The 21,806-nt window shown below is 39.0% G+C and overlaps 1 protein-coding gene and 1 long non-coding RNA gene across 2 annotated transcripts; both read left to right on the forward strand.

Annotated features, from left to right (window-relative positions):
- The first annotated feature begins 6,457 nt into the window (after nucleotides 1-6,457).
- foxa2 (forkhead box A2) lies at nucleotides 6,458-8,951 on the forward strand. Its single transcript, XM_059520857.1, has 2 exons — nucleotides 6,458-6,878; nucleotides 7,497-8,951. Exons 1-2 carry the CDS (start codon nucleotides 6,807-6,809, stop codon nucleotides 8,652-8,654), a joined length of 1,230 nt encoding a protein of 409 aa, XP_059376840.1. The 5' UTR covers nucleotides 6,458-6,806; the 3' UTR covers nucleotides 8,655-8,951.
- A 1,213-nt stretch (nucleotides 8,952-10,164) lies between these two features.
- Nucleotides 10,165-21,167, forward strand: LOC132113057 (uncharacterized). The gene is made up of 2 exons (XR_009425074.1): nucleotides 10,165-10,442; nucleotides 20,558-21,167. It is a non-coding gene; the product is annotated as an uncharacterized LOC132113057 (long non-coding RNA).
- Nucleotides 21,168-21,806: the final 639 nt, after the last annotated feature.

Below are 21,806 nucleotides of genomic sequence, written 5' to 3' on the forward strand. Positions count from 1 at the left end.
ATAATTACACATTATAATTAACATTTAACTGAAGAGCATTAAAGCATTTGAGACCCCAACCTGGAACTGCTTTAAGTACCTTCAGAAACGGTTATGTATACTGTGCATTAAGTGCATAATATCATTCTATTTTCTGCATACATTTTTTCCTGTCTGTAAAAGGTGCTGCAATTGTGATTTGATTTGAAGAAAGAGCTCAGTTGGTTCTAAAACTCCCACGATCAAGCTGCACATGACTTCCTTTCCTACTTCCATTGAGAACATTACAGTTCAGCACCAATTCACTTCAAGACACTTCTGTTAAGGTAAGAGCTCAGCGGCCAGTTGGAACCTTTTGTGAATGCTTAGTAAGGTCAAAGGCATCTCAAAAACAGGTTCACCGTTACTGTGAGCTACAGAATCGGCCATCCAAAGACGTACGTTTCAAAGAAATGACTCTTTCCCTTTCCTTTTCTAGTGGTCCATACACCAGATTTAAATGACACCGACAGAATCCACAAAGAGGCTGAAATCTAAGGGCCAGTCCAAGACTGGGCTGATTGGATGACTCCAGCTGTGCTGAGAGGAATTCCCAGAGCTTCACACCTACTTCCTGCAAGTGAGTGACTGCAATACACAACCTCTGAAAGGGGCAACCATTGAACTCTCAAGCAAGTGGCAATATTTGCTCACCTGAAATACACACAACACTCCAATTGGGCCGCAGGGCTGGAGCAGGACTTGGTGGCTCAGGCAGCTGCGAGGCAGAGAGAAGGGGAAGGTCAGGAAGTTTAGTGAGGGGGAATCAGACCCCCGCTGGGGTGTTGTTTATCGCTGGCGGACTCATTGTATTTTATGGGAGGGAAGGCTATATTTGTCCTCAGCCACGGGAGGCTGATGAGGTGCTAATCTGTCGAGGGGCTCGCTATTGGAGTCTCCTTGTTAGCGTGCTAGCTTGTGAGCTATCCAGGCCTGTAAAACAGAGCCTGAATTTATGGGCTCCCCTCCCTGGGTTCTGTCACTGTTCATGGGTAAGCAAACACAGATTGGGCACTGACGTTGGGGCGGTGGTGTCTGGGGGTCCCTTGAATGAACGGCTGGGATGACAAAAAGATTGAGCTTCCCTGGTTCCCCCATGCTGTTTTTCAGTAAACATTACAAATTAGCCATCTGCATATGGATGGATCTTCAGGTGAGGCAGGAAGGAATTGCAGAGGAGAATTCTAATAACATTCTTTCATGAGTCTGATGGAAACTCACACTGTGACAGGCGATCGAGCAGATATCAGTATTTATTAGCATCATTATGGCACTTAAGCATTTAGCACTCAAGTATTATAAGCATTCATACATAAGATTAGCTTGGTAAAGGTATATGAAATAATAGTCAGGAATATCCATTTTTAAATGGAAGATTCAAGGAGGCAAAACAGCTCAGTTTTTATTCAGAGGCCCAAACTGAGCAAAATATGCATTTTGGTGCAGATGCTGATATTTATATGACCATACAGGAAGGTATAGCAGACTACATGATAAAAATGTTTTCACTTTATATCTCCCAGTGAAATTATATTGAAATGCTTAGTTTCAAGCTCTGTGGTTTTAAAATATATAATGCAATGCAATGATGACTAAAGAATGAACAATAAACATTCCTCGAAAACCTGATGATCATATCTGATATTCACATTTCTATAAAACAAGTAAATATTATTAATGTGATTTAAGTCGAGTAAGTGTTCATCTTGAAATATTATTAATAATATAAAAATTATTCTTAGGTTTACTTCACAGCAAAAAGTCATGTGAACCACGTGCTGAAGAGCAACATTTGTAAAATTATACCAAAAGGCCTTTTACTTGTTCATGAAGGATGAACTATCAATCAGATGACAGAAGGCATGTAGCAGTGTGTGTTACAGGTTTTTTTCAAAAGACATCATTTAGAACCCTAAATAAATAAAACTTTTAAAATAAAATCAATTTAGTCACAAATTTTGCAACAATTATATTTAATAGGCATACAGAATGCACAAAAGAAGTAAATACTCGAAGCTGAAACGTGATGGTTGTCTTAGGTAAGCCTTCATTCCATCTACTTTAAGCCCAAACTCACTATCACCTCTCAGACCTGGAATACAGACAAGACTGGCCTCCGGAAGACACGGGAATAATGGAAAATGAGAACAGTCAAACGCCGTCTGACTGATGTAAAACTGAAACTGGACGTTTTTCTCGAGGGGCTGACGGCCTGCATCAGTCACTTCAACAGGCACAAACGCAGATAGGCTAATGATCGGCACTGATTTACAAATGTCACAATCTACTGATCAAGATAAAGTATATGCAGATTTCTGGGCTTTCTAGGAAACATGTATCTTAATAATCCAAAAAGGAGCTCTGCTGGACTCAGTGTCCTCTATTACTGCTTCTAACCTTACTAATGGAAGGAGAGAGGAAACTCTAATCTCTTACTAACTTCACGTTACACTCGCTGTCACATCTTTAATAACTTTCCCTAATGAATTGATTTGAGTCAAGCCCGTGTTTGCTTTACTGCAGCTGGGAGGTGAAAATGTGTCAGGTGAGTGTGAACGATGGCAGCTCGTAGTGCTCAATCTGGACTGATAGCAGTGATATTTAAGAGCTTCTCTTCCCACGGGAGCCTGCCATTTAATTAGCATACTGACGCTTGTCCTCACGTTTAATTGCTTTTGGCTTGTAATTAAAATGTGTGTTGACTTTGCAGTTCCCTCACTGATGAATAGCAATGGAGGGTTATGTGATATTACATTTTTGCTGCGGCATACATTAAAATGGAAGGATTAAAATAACGGATTTAATCCGAACCTTTTTGTCCTCAGAGGGGTTATAGTTTGTCAGACATGCCAAAGCATTATAATGCATTAATCTGATCAATTAAGAGATTTACCATCTCAAGCTCTCGAAAGGCTTTGTTTGGTTCCCCTCTGTCACCCCGTTTAACTTCTTCCCAGTTTGGCCATGTAGGCGAAATCAAGAGATGTTTGATTTCATGCATTCAGATCCTCCAGTACGCTGGGCTCCCTGGATGTGGATTGGGACCGTGTTTGAGGTATGCATGATTGTGCCGTGCTCTTTTTTGCATGACAACAGAAGCGTATTGCAGTGGGCCTTGGATACAGACCAAACAGAAGCGTACTACGGGGCAGTCCTCAGCAAATGCTTCTCGATATCAAAATGTGCGTATTTGTGGAAGTCCTTTGGCCTATTTACGCCACTGTTTGCGCCCAGGCCCCTGTGCAATATCTTCCGTACCACCCCTTTGGGTTTGAATGGCATTTCAATGGCAGAACTGAGCCCCCCCCACCCCTCTGCATCCAACCAGAATTGTGTGCATTCCCCGTCGCACTACTTTTGAGATTCATTTCCAGGTAAACATACTTTGGTTGGCCACAAACCTGCAGCCAACAGGGGTTGTCACAGCTGTGCCAGATAATAGGCAGAACAAACTCCTGTCTCGCTCTGGAATGTTTACTGTCGCCACAGACTCTGTGCGCCAAACATTTAGCATCTTTTATTTGAAAAGAAAGAGATCCAGTTATCGGTTTCACACAGATGAATCGTAAGCTTTACCTGCTGGCCCTTTTGTGCTCCATCAGATAAATAACGGGGTAAAAGTGCAAATGCCAAAAAAAGAAGAAGAAATTAGAATAAACATAGTTTTATTTAAAGGCCTCTTTTATGGTTTAAAAGCTTTGAAAGAGGAGCTCCAAGTAACACATTCCTGCTACCTTACTTTTACTGACTAACTATCTATCTATCTATCTATCTATCTATCTATCTATCTATCTATCTATCTATCTATCTAATCTGCTTTTAGTACATTAAAATATCCTGACCTCTCTATGATCTCAAACATGAATTCCTAGTGTCAAAAAGGAGAATGCAGGTCAGTGTTTAATGATTCCATGGCAATATTTACTGAGAATACAGACCCTGATGTATAAGATTGAGGAGGATCACCAAGGCGCCACCCACAGTGACAGCATTGCAACACTGAACTGCATGATGAATGATCGAGCTCTGGGCCACGCACAGAAGCAGAGAAAGTCCTGAAGCTTCAGAGAAAGAAAATGCACCTAAATAAGATATCTAAATGTTTTTGCGTTAGACCTTGATATTTTGAGAGACATGGGCCAACACAAGTTGAGAGGTGATCGGGCACAAAGTCTGGAGCTATGCTCCAACGTGGTGTTTACTCAAAGACACAGTCCTCTCGCATTTCCACCAAATACAAAATAGTGACCTTCTACACAGAATGCGTTCACAGTCTGTACCTTGTCCATTAATAATTAACTTCAAACTAAATAATCAGGAGGACATTGCCATGTAATTTAAAAGGCATCTACAGCAGCATTTTTTTTTATTATTAGGTAAGCCTAGTTACCTAGTCTAGCTTGGTAAAATGAGATTAACACACACACACACACACACACGTTTGTTTTTGTGAAAAGTGGGTTCATCCCATAGGCGTAATGGTTTTTATACTGTACAAACTGTATATTCTATGGCCCTACACCAACCCTACACCTAACCCTAACCCTCACAGGAAACTTTGTGCATTTTACTTTCTCAAAAAAACTCATTCTGTATGATTTATAAGAATTTTGAAAAATGGGGACATGTGTTCATGTCACCCTCTCCTTGTAATACCTGTGTCATACCCATGTCATTATACAGAGTTGTGTCCTGATATGTCACAAAAACAAGAGCACACACACACACACACATCAATATCTTTATTTTAGATTATAGTGCTCTTTTTGTTATTCAGTTTGAATAATAATAAAAAAGTAATTTTAAATAATTCAATTATAATAAATGTAAAAGTTGAATGGAATACATTTTTAAAATATTTAATTTTAAATCATCATGGTAATGTGAACTTGTTAAACACACGAAGTAAATCCATTTGCACACATTTTAAAGATGAACAATTCTCATTTAAAGTGAAGAGATACTTACACTTTATCCAAACAAGCTTAATAATCAGCATAAATAAAGCCTCAGCTGTCACGATGTTACAATAAAAAATGAGATTTGTCTTCTTAACTACCATCGTTGAAGATGCTCGGTGGCATACGCCAAGTCAAACCACAAGAAGAAGCTGCTACGAATCAGCGGAACGTGATTTGTTCGGTGGCTCTGCACGCGTTTCGCGGGGTCCGTGTGTGAGCACCGTTTACACAATACACACAGGTCCAAATAAACCCCGTCATTCTGTTTGCAAATTGTACCCTTATTATATACAAATACACACTAAATCTGATTCTACAACATTACAGCGCTGGTGAGGCACGTGTCGAGTCGAAAAAAAGAGTTGATGTCTCGCTGAACTATTTGTATTAAAATGATAAGGAATGACACTATTCAGCCTGCACATTTCATTAAAATGTGATTCACGCTTGAGTATAAAAATACATGAACATCTGGTGAGGTTTCGACTATTTGAATGGCACTAGCTAGTGATCTATTAAACATGAAATAATCCAATAATGTTACAAAAAACCTTACCACATAGGCTACGTTATTTTAAAGTGTTAACAATTGAGCATAACCTGTCTCTGTGGAAAATCAATTTGTAGACCAAGAGAGGGCGCACTAAATTGTTTGCACCAAATCGAGAGATGCAAAGCAATCAAAGGCCAAAAGAAGACCATGGAAAAATCTAAGCAATTATGTTGAAGTAGGGTTCACGTGTTTTTTATCCCGTTGTCCTCAGTGCACCAAACCACCACCAGCTAAATATCGTGGATAGTCAAACAAAGTGTATAAATGTTAGGCTACTTTGTTTAATGAAGGCAATCAAATCTTGCCACTGAGCTCTGCAGAATCAACACCGATGACCTGCTCTTACATTAGCAAACTGCGTACCGCTATTAGTTACATAAACTAGAGCGCAGGTAAACAAATTAATTCAAAATAGGCGAAAACATTTTAGAACAAACATTGCATCATGAGCACGGTTCGATCTGGCTTTTTTCTTATATTTTGTTAAATATAGGCTATCTTTAAAATACTGACCTTTAGCAAATACTCATTTAAATGATTAGTTAAACATTTTATTTATTGAGCTCTCACAAGAAAATTAAATAGTTTAAATATTAAATAGTTAAAAAAGATGGATGGATATGCTTATATGCATCTTAAAAATCGATTCCCATTGATTGTCAATAATAAATAGTGCTTATAAGAACTTAGAAATAATAATTTTAAAAAAGCACTCGGACAGTTGATTAATCTGAATTAAAAACTATACTTAAAGGCAGAGGTGTTGGCATTCTTACATCCGTTCTTCCAGATTTGATCTGGATGTGATTTCAAACCACTCCTCTCCCAGCAGCCCAAACTTCTATTCCCCCCTTTCTCCCGCTGGAATACAATAAGATTAGGATATAATGAATCTTTTCAGATGGGGCTGCTCTTTTCAAGCTGCGCAGGTGTACAATGGGGGGCAAATGGAGAAATCTCACGCCTAGGTGTGAGCAGATTATTCAAATAGGGGCCGAGTGAAGCAGTAGGGATTGGAGGCTCGCCCGGGCGCACAGAGCTATATCACAGCGTTAAGAGCCAGCAGCAGGCGTCATTTCAACTGCAGTCATCTCAGATACACACACACACACACATACACACATGCGCCAGCTCTTGACAGGAGGATAGCACGACGACGACACGAGTGTATCCCGTGGTCCCCGACAACCATCTTTGGCTGCCAAAGGACACACGACACCGGCATTTCTCGTGTGGGGAAGCGTTTTGAAAAGTAGAGGAAACTTTTTTAAAGGATGCTCGGTGCTGTCAAAATGGAGGGACACGAACACGCAGCAGACTGGAGCACTTACTACGGAGAGCCCGAGGTGGGTAACTCACCTAAATAAATATATATGTATTTTTTTCTCCTCGTCGAAATCCGATCCGGTTTTATACAACGCAGTATTAGCCCTGAGATAATATTAACTTTGAGATCAAATATTGACTTGAGGCGCCTCCAAATCCTCCCCCATCATCTCGACGCCCTGCACTATCCTAACAAAGTTGTGCTTGACATGCAATGCAAACTTTTCATTTCCAATTACGGGTTCCGACGAATACATTGGTTTATTCTTCAACAACATCGGGCGTTGGAAAGCGAAAATAACCGGGCAGGGCATTTGACTTTTAAACAAATAGTCCACTGTTGTTGGTTTTACATTTCTGAGTGGCTGTAATATTGACTACAACTGGGGCTTCCCGTGAATTGTTGGAAACCTGTAACTGACAAAAACGCCTGTCACTTTATGACACATCTCCAGATTAATTCGATTTTTTTTTCTTAACCCCAACAAAACAAACTATTTAATAAAACCTTTCTATATTAAAAAAAATTGTATGCTACAAAAAAAAATTCTTATGTTTCTCTTTCCAGTTTAGCGAGGCCAACGATTCTAAATATTTTCTACATTGCACTTAAAAGCATTGTCTGATTTCTTTCGCAGTGTTACACCTCGGTGAGCAACATGAACACCGGACTAGGAATGAACTCCATGAACACTTACATGACCATGTCCGGGATGAGTTCGACCGCAAACATGGCAGCAGCTAACAGCATGAACATGTCCTATGTCAACACGGGTATGAGTCCTTCAATGACCGGCATGTCTCCCGGCGCGGGAGCGATGGCCGGCATGGGAGCAGGGATGACGGGCATGAGCGCAGCCCTGAGTCCGACCATGAGCCCCATGGCAGCGCAAGCGCCCTCCATGAACGCCTTAACCTCGTACAGTAATATGAACGCTATGAGCCCAATGTATGGCCAGTCGAACATAAACAGATCAAGAGACCCCAAGACCTACCGGAGGAGCTACACGCACGCCAAGCCGCCCTACTCGTACATTTCTCTAATAACTATGGCCATCCAGCAGTCGCCCAGTAAGATGCTGACCCTCAGTGAGATCTATCAGTGGATAATGGACCTTTTCCCTTTTTACCGACAGAACCAGCAGCGCTGGCAGAACTCTATCCGCCACTCACTGTCCTTCAACGACTGCTTCCTGAAAGTGCCGCGCTCCCCGGATAAACCGGGCAAAGGCTCGTTTTGGACCCTTCATCCCGATTCCGGAAACATGTTCGAAAACGGCTGCTATCTGAGGAGGCAAAAGCGCTTCAAGTGCGACAAGAAACTGAGCAAGGAGCCGGGTCGGAAAACCTCGGAGGGCGGCTCGAACAGCAGCTCCGAAAGCTGCAACGGGAACGAATCTCCTCGTTCCAACTCGTCTAGCAACGAGCACAAGAGATCCCTGTCTGACATGAAGTCGGCTCAGGGTTTGAGCCCGGACCACGGAGCCTCCCCGACCTCCCAAGCGCAGCATCTCCTGGCCCAACATCACTCTGTTTTGGCGCATGATGGACACCTGAAGCCAGAACATCACTATTCTTTCAATCATCCCTTCTCCATCAACAACCTCATGTCCTCGGAGCAACAGCATCACAAAATGGACCTAAAGGCATACGAGCAGGTGATGCATTACGGTTACGGCTCTCCGATGGCCGGCGCGCTATCCATGGGCTCCATGGCGAGCAAAGCGGGCCTGGATTCGCCGGACACATCGTACTACCAAGGTGTGTACTCCAGGCCCATCCTGAACTCTTCCTAAACTTTCACGGACCTTGTGACAATTTGTACATTTGTAAAATGTTTGTGTAAATGTATTCTGGTTTTGACGTTCCCTGTTAATTTAGATGTACGTTAGTAATTATTTTGTAAAAGATCTGTTGACAATGTGACGAACTCTTCGAGCCGGCTTTTGAAAATGGACCAAAAACCACACCGGAGGACTGCGGACGGATTGAAGCTCTTCAATCACTAGTGTAAACTTATTTATGGCTTGTAAATGTGTATTCTTGTAGTTGATGACAAGAACAGAATCTATATTAAAGTGTTTTGATTTTCACTCATTTGTGTTATTGTGTTGTAAACAACAGCAACAACAACAATAATAATAAATATCATTTTGCTCAACGAATTATCACACACGAACCACTTGTTAGTTGTGAGGGCTACAGATTTATATTAAATCTGCCACTGTTTAGCCTAATTATTTTGACTGAATTATTTATTTCCTATTTTCAACCATGACCTGAATTAATATCAACAATAAAGACAGAAAAATTGTCCCCCCTCACCCGATATATGAAATAAGCGAAATTGCTTTTAATTACATATTTCTCAAAACATTCATAAATTTCCCATATAATCAGTATTAAGCTTATATTCGAATGCCGTGATTTTCGAATTAAAATTTTACTTAAAAAGCGATAGTCACTTGAAATCTATTATCACGACAATAAAATGTAGCGTTGTTAAGACAACGCAAATTATTTGCATATAATCTATGTAATTATACATTTATTTATACATAAACAGAATATGTATGATGGCATAAGCCTTTTTAAATTAACGAATAAACAAAGAACTGAGCGCATTTCTGAATCTCTTTTATCATTTTTAGGAAGTCCCTTGTTTCTACGAATTAGACGCGCGACCCTTTTGATGTCAAATGAATAAATAAGAATTTCATGATATACAACATCTCCGTTAATTAAGACAGTTCAACAGTTTTGCAATAAATATTTTTATATATATTATAATGAAACATAACCGGAAAAATAAATAAATAAACAAAGCTCCAATTTCTCGCAATATCTTGTCATTTTTACGAAGTCTCTCGTTCCTTTCCAACATATAAATACGACTTGAGACGCCTCTTATGTAAAACGCCAATAACATGAAAAATAAATCCTAATTTAAAGCAGAAATGGAAATGTTCACATGCATCGCCCTGCTTTCCCGACACACATAAGAAAGCTGTGTTACAGGCTTTCACCTTTTAATAGTAAACTTGCAGATCAAGAAGTCATCTGTGGCCAACAAATCATCCCTCTGGGTATCACATGAATGTGTACACGAAGAGAATTCTCCTTCAACTTGAATAATGGCAAAGAACGCCTGGTTTTGTTAGCTCTGTGTTTTCAGTTCTCAGTCCATTCCATTGTATTTCAAACCCCCATGATCTGCGAATAAACAAAAACTGGTAAACAGTGAAAAAGGCGGTATTAATACATATAGGATGTGTACATGAGCAATCAAATCACACGAGTGTAAACTTTGAATAAGGGCACGTCACTTCTAGGTAAATTTGCACAGAAATTAAATTTCGCTGCCCCTCGTTTTAAACATAATCCTAGGCTGATTTTTTTTATAGCGCACTGATCGATATCTAGGTAAAATAATCTTTTTTTTTTAAACTAGCGAGGCAGTGAAATCTTTGCTTTGTTGCTAAAGTCAACAGTGACAGAGTTTGAGCTCAAATAAATGCCGCGAGGCTTCCAGCCCCGTGCAGAAGACCGCGCGAGAGGCTCCGATGCCGTTCTGCAGGCTCCAGGTACGAACACTTTCATCATTATATCCAGCTCACTGATGAGGCTTTCGATGCATGCTGCATGTTTGGCTTCATACGGATTTCATATCGGAGGTTTGTGCGTGCAACAATGCGATTTCGACGCTTGAACAGAGCTGATGTTAAGGGGCTCTTTCAGCCGACTGTCAGATGGCTATTCCATCTGATTGATGCCAGTGATACTGGAGAAGACATGCATTGCTTTCGTGCCAATAACAGCAGACCATAAATAGAGTTCTTCTCAGGTAGCGTATGCATGGATGTTTTTTTTTATTTATTTTTTTTTTATAATCGGACAAACTTGTTATCGAGATATAAACGACTTTGCAACTAAAGTATCAATGCAGACAAATGATTTTACGTTCGTACAAGTCTCGCATTTAACGAATGCGAAACGTTCTACAAATTCAATTATTGTCGACAACCAGGAAGAATTTCTGGTCTGTTAACATCTTTCCAGAGACACGAATAACAACAGCCATCAGCACCCTAGGCAGACCTAATGTTTGACATTAGACTCAAATAAGTCTTACCATGACATATTACAGAAAGATCAGTTTACCATCACAACGTGAAGAAATGAATAAAAGGAGTGCTAACTAGACAGATTGTTTCTGTTCTGATTCGGCAGGCTACAATGTAAAAAATAAATAAATACACAAATAAATCAACATTAAGGATCAAAGGACGGCAACGATAATATAAATTATTATTATTATAATTATAATTATTATTATTATTATATTACCCATATTGTGTCTATTTGAGTATCTATAAGACAGGAGGCCTGGGATAAGACAATTCAAAATGTTTTTAGGTATTAGACTACTTTAAAGGATGCAATTTAAAAGTATGATCTAAACTATATTTCTAATATGTTTTTTTAACGGCTGTAAGATAAAACGAAAAAAAAAAACAACAACAACTAAAAATCGAACTATTATTGTTGTTATGGCAACGAGGTCAGCTTTTCCCTGGCGTGTTTTCACTTCTCACTTAGGTAACCCTGTTTAATTGCTTTTCGTCAGAGTCGCCCAATTTGCATATCATACTGCATATGAAAGCCGGAATGTAAACAACTGGTCCTCAAAATTCTCATTAGGAGTATAAAGTTTCTCAAGGAGAGCTATGGGCATCGCCTAAACTTTCATAAGTAGCTATACGTCACATACAAAAAATGGTTAATGCACACACTTACATGAATTGGAATGAAACTTTAATTTATTTGTATTTTATTTTATTTTGATTTAATTGAATACATAAACATAACCGAATGGTTTAGCAAAATGGTTTAGCTAATCAGAAACACAGTCAGATCCGAATCGCAGGACTGTGCATGGTGACATCTAAACTACATCGGGTCATGCAGCTAAATGGCTTTAGCTCTACTCAGTCCTGGAACACCCAAGTGGAGCTGGTCTCCAGGGAGATCTGCGGGACACCCATCTTACAAGCTGTAATGCCGCTTTAACCCATTGCTGGGGAGGGACCGTTCGCACTGCCCCGATTTGAGACCAAATACTCTTAATCCTGCTGCTGTCCCACACTATATTAATACTCAACACAGACGCCTAATCTACGCCCTAAAGTTAGAAAGGCAGTTTCACTGCAGTATGCCGAATAGGATTAGGTTAGTCTTTGGAATAGTCTTTGAGACTTTTTAAACGCTGCGCAATACGATTACATGTCAAACTAGAGCAAAAAAAAAAAAAAATTCCACCAAACCGATTATGATCAAATATCTATAAATACATCTAAACAACATCAACAACTACATTAGTAATAATAATAGTTCCATGTCATATTTTTATGAATATTTCAAATACTAGCCTAATTATTTTTGCTGCTTTTTCCTATTTACAGTGCAATAGATTCTTTTCGAATGTTTTCCCTAGTAATTCCATATTTATGAACTGGGCAGAAAACACTTGAGGGCACACGCTTTATTTCCTAAAGATGACCTTAAAGAGGTTGTGTACTTTGGAAAAACGATAGTTTCCACCCAAAGACAACCACGAAAAAGCAACAATTGTTTTTTAATTTTTTTTTTTTTTTTTATAACATTGAGTGGTTTTTTTTCTTCTTTTATTTTATTTATATAAAAATGTGTAGTATGCACACTTTACCTTTACAATAAACTGCACTACTTCTTCTTAGTTACCTTGGTAAATTACAATTATATAGGTTATGAAAATCTTAAACAACATTATCCGAGTAATACGATAAGTACGAACAGATTCGCCTATATTTCTTCAAGCCAATAACCTGATCAAATGTACCTTTGTGAAGAGACATTCCACACAGCAAAAGATCAAATGAATATAGCTCTAATGTAATTCACCATATAATTCTATATTTCTTTGGCTGGAGAAATGCATGTTTTCTGATCTCTAATGAAATGTTTGCGTTTCATGTGATACAATGCATGCTATATAAACTCTTAATATGAAGTAAATAAGTTGTTGGGGCCATAAGAGCAGACTAGTTTTCTAAATAAAACACTCAGGGGCATTTCTTGAGTAATTTACTATGGTTATTAATGGGATGAGTAGGTGGCATTGTTTTGAATTGCTCTCACATTGCTTTTAATGTCATGTACATGCCCAACCATTCAGACACTCTGAATAGGAACATTGTTCTTTAGCTTTAAAAAGGCTGTATGATTGTCTATGAACTGTTGTTAAATGGTCTACATGCTGTCAGGGTGTTGGAGAGAATCATGACGAATGCAGCGGAAATAGTGCAAGTGTGTGATGGTTCAGATGTGTGATCACCAGCTTGGTGTGAAATTCTTGCTGAGACGTACAGGCCAAACACATGTCCATTCAACCAACCCATTCGCCTTATTCACTGCTTAAACATCAGCATCTTTTAGGGATAAAACTGCCTGGACAAATGCCAGATTCCGTTTTACAGCTAAAATAAGTAGGGTATTAAATAAGAAATGACTGTTGATGTCAGCTATGCCATTTCCTGTGCACTTACATTAACACACATGTCTACATGGTACAGATGCCAATAGTTCACAGACTCGCCCAACATTTCCTGTGGTCAAAAGCTGTAGGTAAAATCTAAGTCACTGGGAAGGACACTTGACTCATTAAATCTTAATGAAAGCAATAAACACAGACGCCAGCAATTCATTCAGACCTCCAAACCAATCTCCATTTCTCACCAAAGGCAAACAAACCCAGATGCCCCTGCGTGATTCCCTGCATAACAAAAGCGAATCAGATTGTGTCCTGCATGTGTTCCCAGTGCTGAAATGGTAAAGGCGATAGGTTATTCCAAGATAGAGCTTGTCCAATTTATTGTACGTTAGAGGGGCATGTCATGAAGGTGATTTCAGATTTTTTTTTTTCAACATTGAGGAGATGGTAGTTTAGACGGTGATTGGCATACTCATGCAACATTCATAAGAATCGTTTTCCTCAAGCAAATAATTTGGCTGCCGGATTTACGTGTTTGTTGTGATGCATCTTTATGTTTAACTTTATGTACAACTGTTTCAATTTGAAACTTGATGAAGAAGCTCCTTTATATGTGAACCGTATTCATTTTGCATTCAAATTATTTGTTTGGTAAACAACTTAACAAAAGCAGACATGAACAAACGTGATGGGAGAGCAAATACCAGTTGACGTTCTTTCATTTGATCAAGACAGATCTCTTGCCATGGACAAATTTAACCTGCTAGTAAATGCATATCCAGGATCTCTACCAACACTGTCCCCAGGGAGTCCACAGCAAGAGCTCTTAAAGTAAATCCCCCAACTCGGACAGAAATAATTCACCAACCCTTTCTCAAACTAAAGGCAATCTTCAGTTTAATCCAGTATAAATGCATTTATCACAAAGAGATTAATGTCTGGGTGTTGCATGTTAAAAAGCCCGGAGGAGCCTCTGTTACGTTTATACTCTCAGATGCTACACAGTAGTGGTCCCCTGACACACAATGTTTAACCCCTCTCCTCGTGCTGACAGCCACATAGCAGGCAGTTTAATTCAATTTCCTGTCAGATCAAGAGCTTTCCTCCTTGTTGTGGCTGATTTATTATTTGCCAGCATGTCTTTGTTTTCCATTTTACAGACGCGATGACAATAGCATCAATTAGTGAGAATGTTAACGAGGCCCCTTAGCCGCATCTGAAGTATATGCTTAACTGTAATACAAAAGTAATTGTGAATTGCTGATTCCCATGAATAGCATATCAATAGATCTGAAGAATTCATTAAAGAACCTTGAAAAGAAGCATTTAAACACATGAAATCGAGTGCTTTTGTGCCCATTCACTTTTTAAGTGATGTTGGTCCTGGAATATTATTTATCTCCATGCACTTGTTTTTCCCATAGTGATATATATATATATGTATGTTGGTATAGACTACATTACTAGCAACAACTGTTACCATAACTGTGAATTAGGAAGTTTAAAAGGCTCATCTCATCATTGAGGTCACTCTTCCCATAGACCGTTCTTCAACCAGTGTAAACTATACCAATGCAAATCATCCTCAGAGTCATTTTTACATGCAAACAAAGCATTGTTGGAGGAAGCCTGGCCATGATGCCACTTTTGAAGCAAATCAGATGATGGATATATGCAGTGCAGTGAAGACATATATGAGAGGCGGTTCATAATCTAAACAAATCCATGTGCCTTTTATGCGACAGGTTAAGACTCATATTGCCTTTAAGATGCAAATGCTCTCTCCGTGAAAGCTACAGAAAAAAGGAAAGATAGGAATAGGGAAGATGAATTATTTAGCATTTGAGGTGCCCTTTGATGGTAACGGACGAGAACACAATAGGGTTTACTATTAATTTCAGCTTTTAAATGGTACTTGAAGTAACAGCTATGTGTCCTTTGTGACATTTAGCAATTGTGGTTTGGCTTGGAAGAGTGTTCAACTTGGAAAAAACATGCACTTTCAACAAGGAAAGGCACCGTTTGAATTGTGTTTGACCTGAAAATGAAAATGGCAATTGATCAAGCTGTGGTGTTTCTCCCAGTGTAATTGGCTATCCAACAGAATTTGAAGTTCAATATGGTCTTAATGAATTTTTCCCACATAGGCCTAGATCATTAACCATCCACGGACATACGTTTAGTTTTATTTAGCCCGGATCCTTAATCGTGTCCTGCGGCGTGCCTCTAAAATATGATCGCCGACAACTGAGGAGCTCACGGCCGAAGTCGAGGGCATAATTGCTAGGAAACATCTTACTGAACAATTGGTGATAAACGCAGTCAGCCCCCTCCTCGGCTTAAAGCAATTAATTCAGGCACCCTGACATCAACTCTCCAATCCTCTGACAGCTTGGAGCCCAAATCAAAATGCTAGTTCTCCTGGGAACAGCAGAAGATAGCCAGCTCTTTTCTGGACTGTTTGCTCACTGGGCCTGAGAGCAATCTTCCTTGCTGAATGAAATGCAAGGACACAAACAATGTGCCGGCGAGAGAATGGAAGACGGGGAATGAACAGTTTGGACTATTTGCTCAGCAGAAGGGCAGTCACAATAGCTGGCCCATAGCTTTCCCATGCATCAAGCCTCTTAGTCTTAGGGCTCCTTTGTTGCTGGGTTTCGTTCAGATAAGAGTCCAGCTGCCCCATGTGTTTAATTCTCATTGTATGTTGTACTGTATGGTCATTTAGATACTTTTGCATGGCTTTTCAAAATTTCGCAAACAAACAGGCTCATGCAACATATTGTGCGCATATCTCCGTGGCCGGGCTTCACCTCTGCATGTGCTCTCATTTAAGGGGGACGGCTGAGCAAAAAGGGGGTCAAGATTGTGCCTTATCTTGACAAGTAAAAGGGTTCTGATATGTGGTTTGTGCTAATGATATGTGTTTCACAAATGAGTGGTAGCAAAAGAAAACAATTCACACGACTCCTTTGATCAGTAAAAATGAAAGAGGGATGACAATACGATGGCTGCTCAAAAAGAGAAAGCCTGCTCCAGAGCTCATTTGCTTCTGTGTTGTAATTGCATTGTAAAAAGTAGTAAACACTAACGGTTTCTCTTTATGATGAGGTCTTATTTGTTAACATTAGCAACAAGCAGTACATTTTTATAGAATTTATTAACCTTTGTTCATGTTAAAATACAATTCATGTTCTTTGCTTGTTCACTGAAGCTCAGTTCATTAATGTTAACAGATGCAACTTTTACTCTTAAAATTGTATTGAAATGAACAAGAACAGAACAAAGATTCATGATTGTTGTTCTAATTTATTGTCATTGTAAATTGTTATCAATACATCTGTTAACTTTATTCTCTATTTTTATTAAACCAAACCCTTAAAAAGCAACCCATTGTTTGTTTTAGTCGTAATGGATAATATTTTAGACTTTTGACTATATTTAAATCTAATTTTAGGTTAACTGACCATATGTGTTTTATATTGCAGAATGTATTCTGTTCTTTTGTGTTCATTCTTATGATACTCTTTTGTTTGATATGGATCTGAGGTTTTTCTCTGCACATCACACACAACAGCCTTTAGTCAGTTTAAAGTAAAATAGGTTGACCTCTGATTTTGTGTGTGTGTGTGTGTGTGTGTGTGTTCTCTACTTTAGCAGTGCGGACACATCAGAAAGATAATATGGAATCATGGATGTATTAGGCAGCTAGATAACTGAATAAGTTGATGAAAAGAGTCATTTAATTCCTGCCATGACTCATACTATTATTTATGCATTAGTGCATAACATGGTTTAAGCAATAGGATCTCAAAAAAACAGATTTCACAGTTCGGTCACAAAGATCTTGGATTTTAATGAAACCCAAAATGAATAATAATAAGTTCTATGGCATTAAAAGACGAGATAAAAAGATACTGTGTGTTATATATATGTAAGTGTGAGTACAAGTATGTACACATGCACATTTGTGTGTGTGTGTGTGTGTGTGTGAACAGGTCGTGTGTGGGATGGTGCAGGCTTACGCTTCACTGATAGTAAAGTAAAGCTCTGTTCATGGCTTTTCAGCACTTCTTTAAGTTGCCACCACTGTGTAATTTATGGGTGCTGAGAATCGCTGTGTTGAAACACGACACAGGTCTCTACTGCACAGAAACGGCTGAGAACGACTGACTCATATCAGATGAAACACACAAAATCTGGGTGATTAGCAAGTACCGGAACATGCCAAGGATACAGCTATGGGAACACACACGAATAAAAACACACCCTGCTGAAGGGCTTTTGCGTATACCCAAGTGAGACTTGCTAAAATAAACGTACTCTAAAAGTGATACAGTATTTTGGTCATGCATTAAATGAGAGACCAGGAGCTGTGAAATACTTGAGGTAAAAGTTTATTTAGTTATTAGGCTGTGAGAAATGTTAAATACAATCAAGGGCCAGGCGCTTATTCTCGTATTCTGTCAATTTTCCAGAACTGAATTATTTGATCTTATAATGGATTTCTTTATAAAATTGCATTTGCTAAGTTTTTACATTTAAAGGAAATCAGTATTATGAATACATTATAAATTAATGCCATCTTAAAGTAAAAAAGTCAAGAGTGAAATTACCAATTCTGAAGAGCTGTCTTATTATTATTATTATTATTTTTAAAGTAAAAAAGGTAAAAGATGACCATTAGTCATGCTCTTAAAGGACATTTAAACATCTTTTGCATCTTTCTTAATTCCATATATTTCTAACAATTTCCTTCCAAACTCTTTTGAGAAATGCTAAATGATAACAGCTTCGCTATACAAAAAACAAAACAAAAGGCCAAACATTATAATCAGTATCTCTTCAAAAGGTCCTTTCGCTCTCACTCACTAGTCTGGTCTCAAAGAGTACACCAGAGATAAGACTCAGCCACACAATGTCCCCTCAGTAGGTCTCATTGACCGGCCCATGGCACCGGCCAGGTATGCCAGCAATGTTTAACCAGCTATCCATCTTCTACCTGCTGCTGGTAAACAGGCACCTTTGTTTAAAGCGCACTACGGTTAGGGCCTGCTCTGACTCAACAAATGAACTATTTATTTCCCCATTGGCCCGGGCTCAGGAAATATGCCTCATAATCCGCTTTTTATTTCTCTGACAGGAGCAGTGTGGTAATGCATGTGTGTGTGGGTGGGAGTTTCTTCAGAGTACAGGGGGCACATGGCCTGGTTAACTAGTGATTTTTGCGGTGAACTCATGTTCCAAGCTCTTATCATTCGCGTCCAGGGTGAACAAACAAACAGCGTGTGGTGTAAATCTGGCGGGATGTCTGAACATTGTGGGTTCAGTCATGGTTCTGCATAGAATTTTTGTTAAAGGTTTGGCATTGCCTTAAATTGCACGCGTTTCAATAGAAAACAATGGATAAGGAATATTTGTTTTAAAGTCGTCACCTTTATTTATATAGCACTTTAAACAAAATAAATTGCGTCAAAGCAACAGAACAACATTCATTAGGAAAACAGTGTGTCAATAATGCAAAATGATAGTTAAAGGCAGTTCATCATTGAATTCAGTGATGTCATCTGTGTTCAGATTAAATAGTGTCTGTGCATTTATTTGCAATCAAGTCAACGATATCGCTGTAGATGAAGTGACCCCAACTAAGCAAGCCAGAGGCTACAGCGGCAAGGAACCGAAACTCCATCGGTGACAGAATGGAGAAAAAAACCTTGGGCGAAACCAGGCTCAGTTGGGGGGCCAGTTCTCCTCTGACCAGACAAAACCAGCAGTTCAATTCCAGGCTGCAGCAAAGTCAGATTGTGCAGAAGAATCATCTGTTTCCTGTGGTCTTGTCCTGGTGGTCATCTCAGACAAGGTCTTTACAGGGGATCTGTATCTGGGGCTCTAGTTGTCCTGGTCTCTGCTGTCTTTCAGGGATGTAGAGGTCCTTTCTAGGTGCTGATCCACCATCTGGTCTGGATACGTACTGGATCCGGGTGACTGCAGTGACCCTCTGATCTGGATACAGACTGGATCTGGTGGCTACGGTGACCTCGGAACAAGAGAGAAACAGACAAATATTAGCGTAGATGCCATTCTTCTAATGATGTAGCAAGTACATAGGGTGTTATGGGAAGTGTTTCCGGTTCCGGTTTACCTAATTAATGCAGCCTAAAAATCCTTTAACGGATTTGGATATTAAAAGGATATTAGTATGTTATGTGTAAGCCAGGTTAAAGAGATGGGTCTTTAATCTAGATTTAAACTGCAAGAGTGTGTCTTCCTCCCGAACAATGTTAGGTAGGTTATTCCAGAGTTTAGGCGCCAAATAGGAAAAGGATCTGCCGCCTGCAGTTGATTTTGATATTCTAGGTATTATCAAATTGCCTGAGTTTTGAGAACGTAGCGGACGTAGAAAAGTGCATTGCAATTCATTTCTTCATTTATATTGCCAGGGTGTTCGATCTATGCTGACTACTTAGTTTTTCAACCTCTGCCTAAATTTTCTTATTAATATATTCCTTTGTTAGGAATGAACACACTACAATATATATATATATATATATATATATATATATATATATATATATATATATATATATATATATATTTATAGAATCTTTAACATCCACAGAACCTTTCCATTCCATAAAAGATTCTTTACAGTGGAAAAGGTTCTTTAGATTTAAATGTTCTTTACACTACATGATTCTTTTTTTAAAGAACTGTTCACTGAAAGGTTCTTTGGGGAAACCATTTATGCGAAATCCCCTCTTGGAACCTTTAATTTTAAGAGTGTATATGCATTAGGCAATTGCATGGGGGTAGTTGGGGTCTTTGGAGCAACCAATAACAAGTTCAGACAGAAGTATAATCGCAGTCTCTTTTCAATGCAAGATTGTGTGTGCAACTTAATTCCCAACTTAAGATGGATGTGTTCCATGTTAGCACAAATGACTTTAACTTCCATTATCGCTCCCATTTTCTCAGTCACCATGTCCAACAAGATCCCAATGGTTGCTGCTATATTTTCAATTATATATTTGAATGCATTTTCTGGAATACAGAAATTTAGACACCTAAAATTGGTGTTCTTGACATATATTTAGGCATTCTCCCATGACCTTATATATACTTTACAAATATTTCATACTCTAATCATGTTGAATATGCTTTCCGTTTTAGATCTGAACCAATCAGCAATCATCTTTATCATCGTGCCACTTCATTTGGCTGGTTCAACCCTTTCCATCAGCCACGTTCACCTGCAGCTACCCACAATCACGTCTGACCTGGATGCATGAGCAAGATAACATTCACATTTGCAACGTCAAGAGAGAGGGGCACAAGGAAGCCTGACATTAATGATTAACAGCGCTAAAAGCCCCTGCTTTTGTATTCCCATGGTGCTGGGGCTATCTGCCGATCATGTGACCTGCACCGAGAAGATTGGGGGAGTGAGCGCAAAAGCAAACACAGGTGTTTGGGCTGGAGTCGGTCGTCCGGTCGGTGCTGTTAGGGACAACTGCAAACACAGGCTGCCATGCCTGGAGACGCAAATGCCCACCCATACCAACAGGACAGCCAACCGGAGTCACCAACTCAACTCTGACACTCTCAGCCTGCCTTTTCTCTGAACAATTAAGATTCTTCATTGGCCTATTAAAATCTGCTCTTCGGGTACAGTTTGAGCTAAGGAGCTATGAATTCTTTATTGAGCATCATAAATAGGTGTAACCATAAATGAAAATAAACAAAGCTTTTTTATAAATAAATAAATAGATAACATAAAAAACGCTTTCTTAATAAATTATTGCACCTCATGTGAGGTCACCACTGATAGTGTCAACGTTTTTAAGTTCAAACCCTATTGTTTGCAAGAGACTTGTCTGGTTCGTTCATCTAAAAAGTCAACTCACTGTAAGCTAGTTTCGAGTTGATTGAGAGGGCGGGCACTTGTTGATTTAAATGCGAATATGGATGCAATTTATTTTCACATGCTTGGCTGAACTCATTTTTAATGGTTTGAACTTGAGGTGTTAAACATTGAACCAAGACCAGCAGAATTCATTGTCGTACTCCTGGGAAGAATAATCTTACACGCTTCGCCTAAGACCAACACGTTCAAACTTGAAACTTACATAACACAACGATTGTATTTTTTGATATTCACATAGCATAAAATGTCGTCAGGATATTAATAATCAACAAGATACTTGACTAACATTGTTAACAACCGTAAGTTTGCTGCAAAAATAAACTTCGCTAAAGAGTATTTTTTATAATTAAACATAAAAAAGCAGGGGAAAAAAGGCATTTTTATTAAGTTTAATTAGTCAGCCATAATGATTAAAGGTCACAATTAAGATGATAATATAACCAAAATACCTCTATTTCCATGTTGATCATTGCAATATATTTAGAACTTTTTGGA

Source organism: Carassius carassius, chromosome 32, assembly GCF_963082965.1.
Source record: "Carassius carassius chromosome 32, fCarCar2.1, whole genome shotgun sequence".
Classification (NCBI taxonomy): Eukaryota; Metazoa; Chordata; class Actinopteri; order Cypriniformes; family Cyprinidae; genus Carassius; species Carassius carassius.

What these genes read in the sequence shown, in the direction of transcription:
- foxa2 (XM_059520857.1), top strand. Translation starts at nt 6,807, where the DNA reads ATGCTCGGTGCTGTCAAAATGGAGGGACACGAACACGCAGCAGACTGG. An exon ending in CTTACTACGGAGAGCCCGAG is followed by an intron (nt 6,879 to 7,496) that starts GTGGGTAACTCA and finishes TTTCTTTCGCAG; the next exon opens with TGTTACACCTCGGTGAGCAA.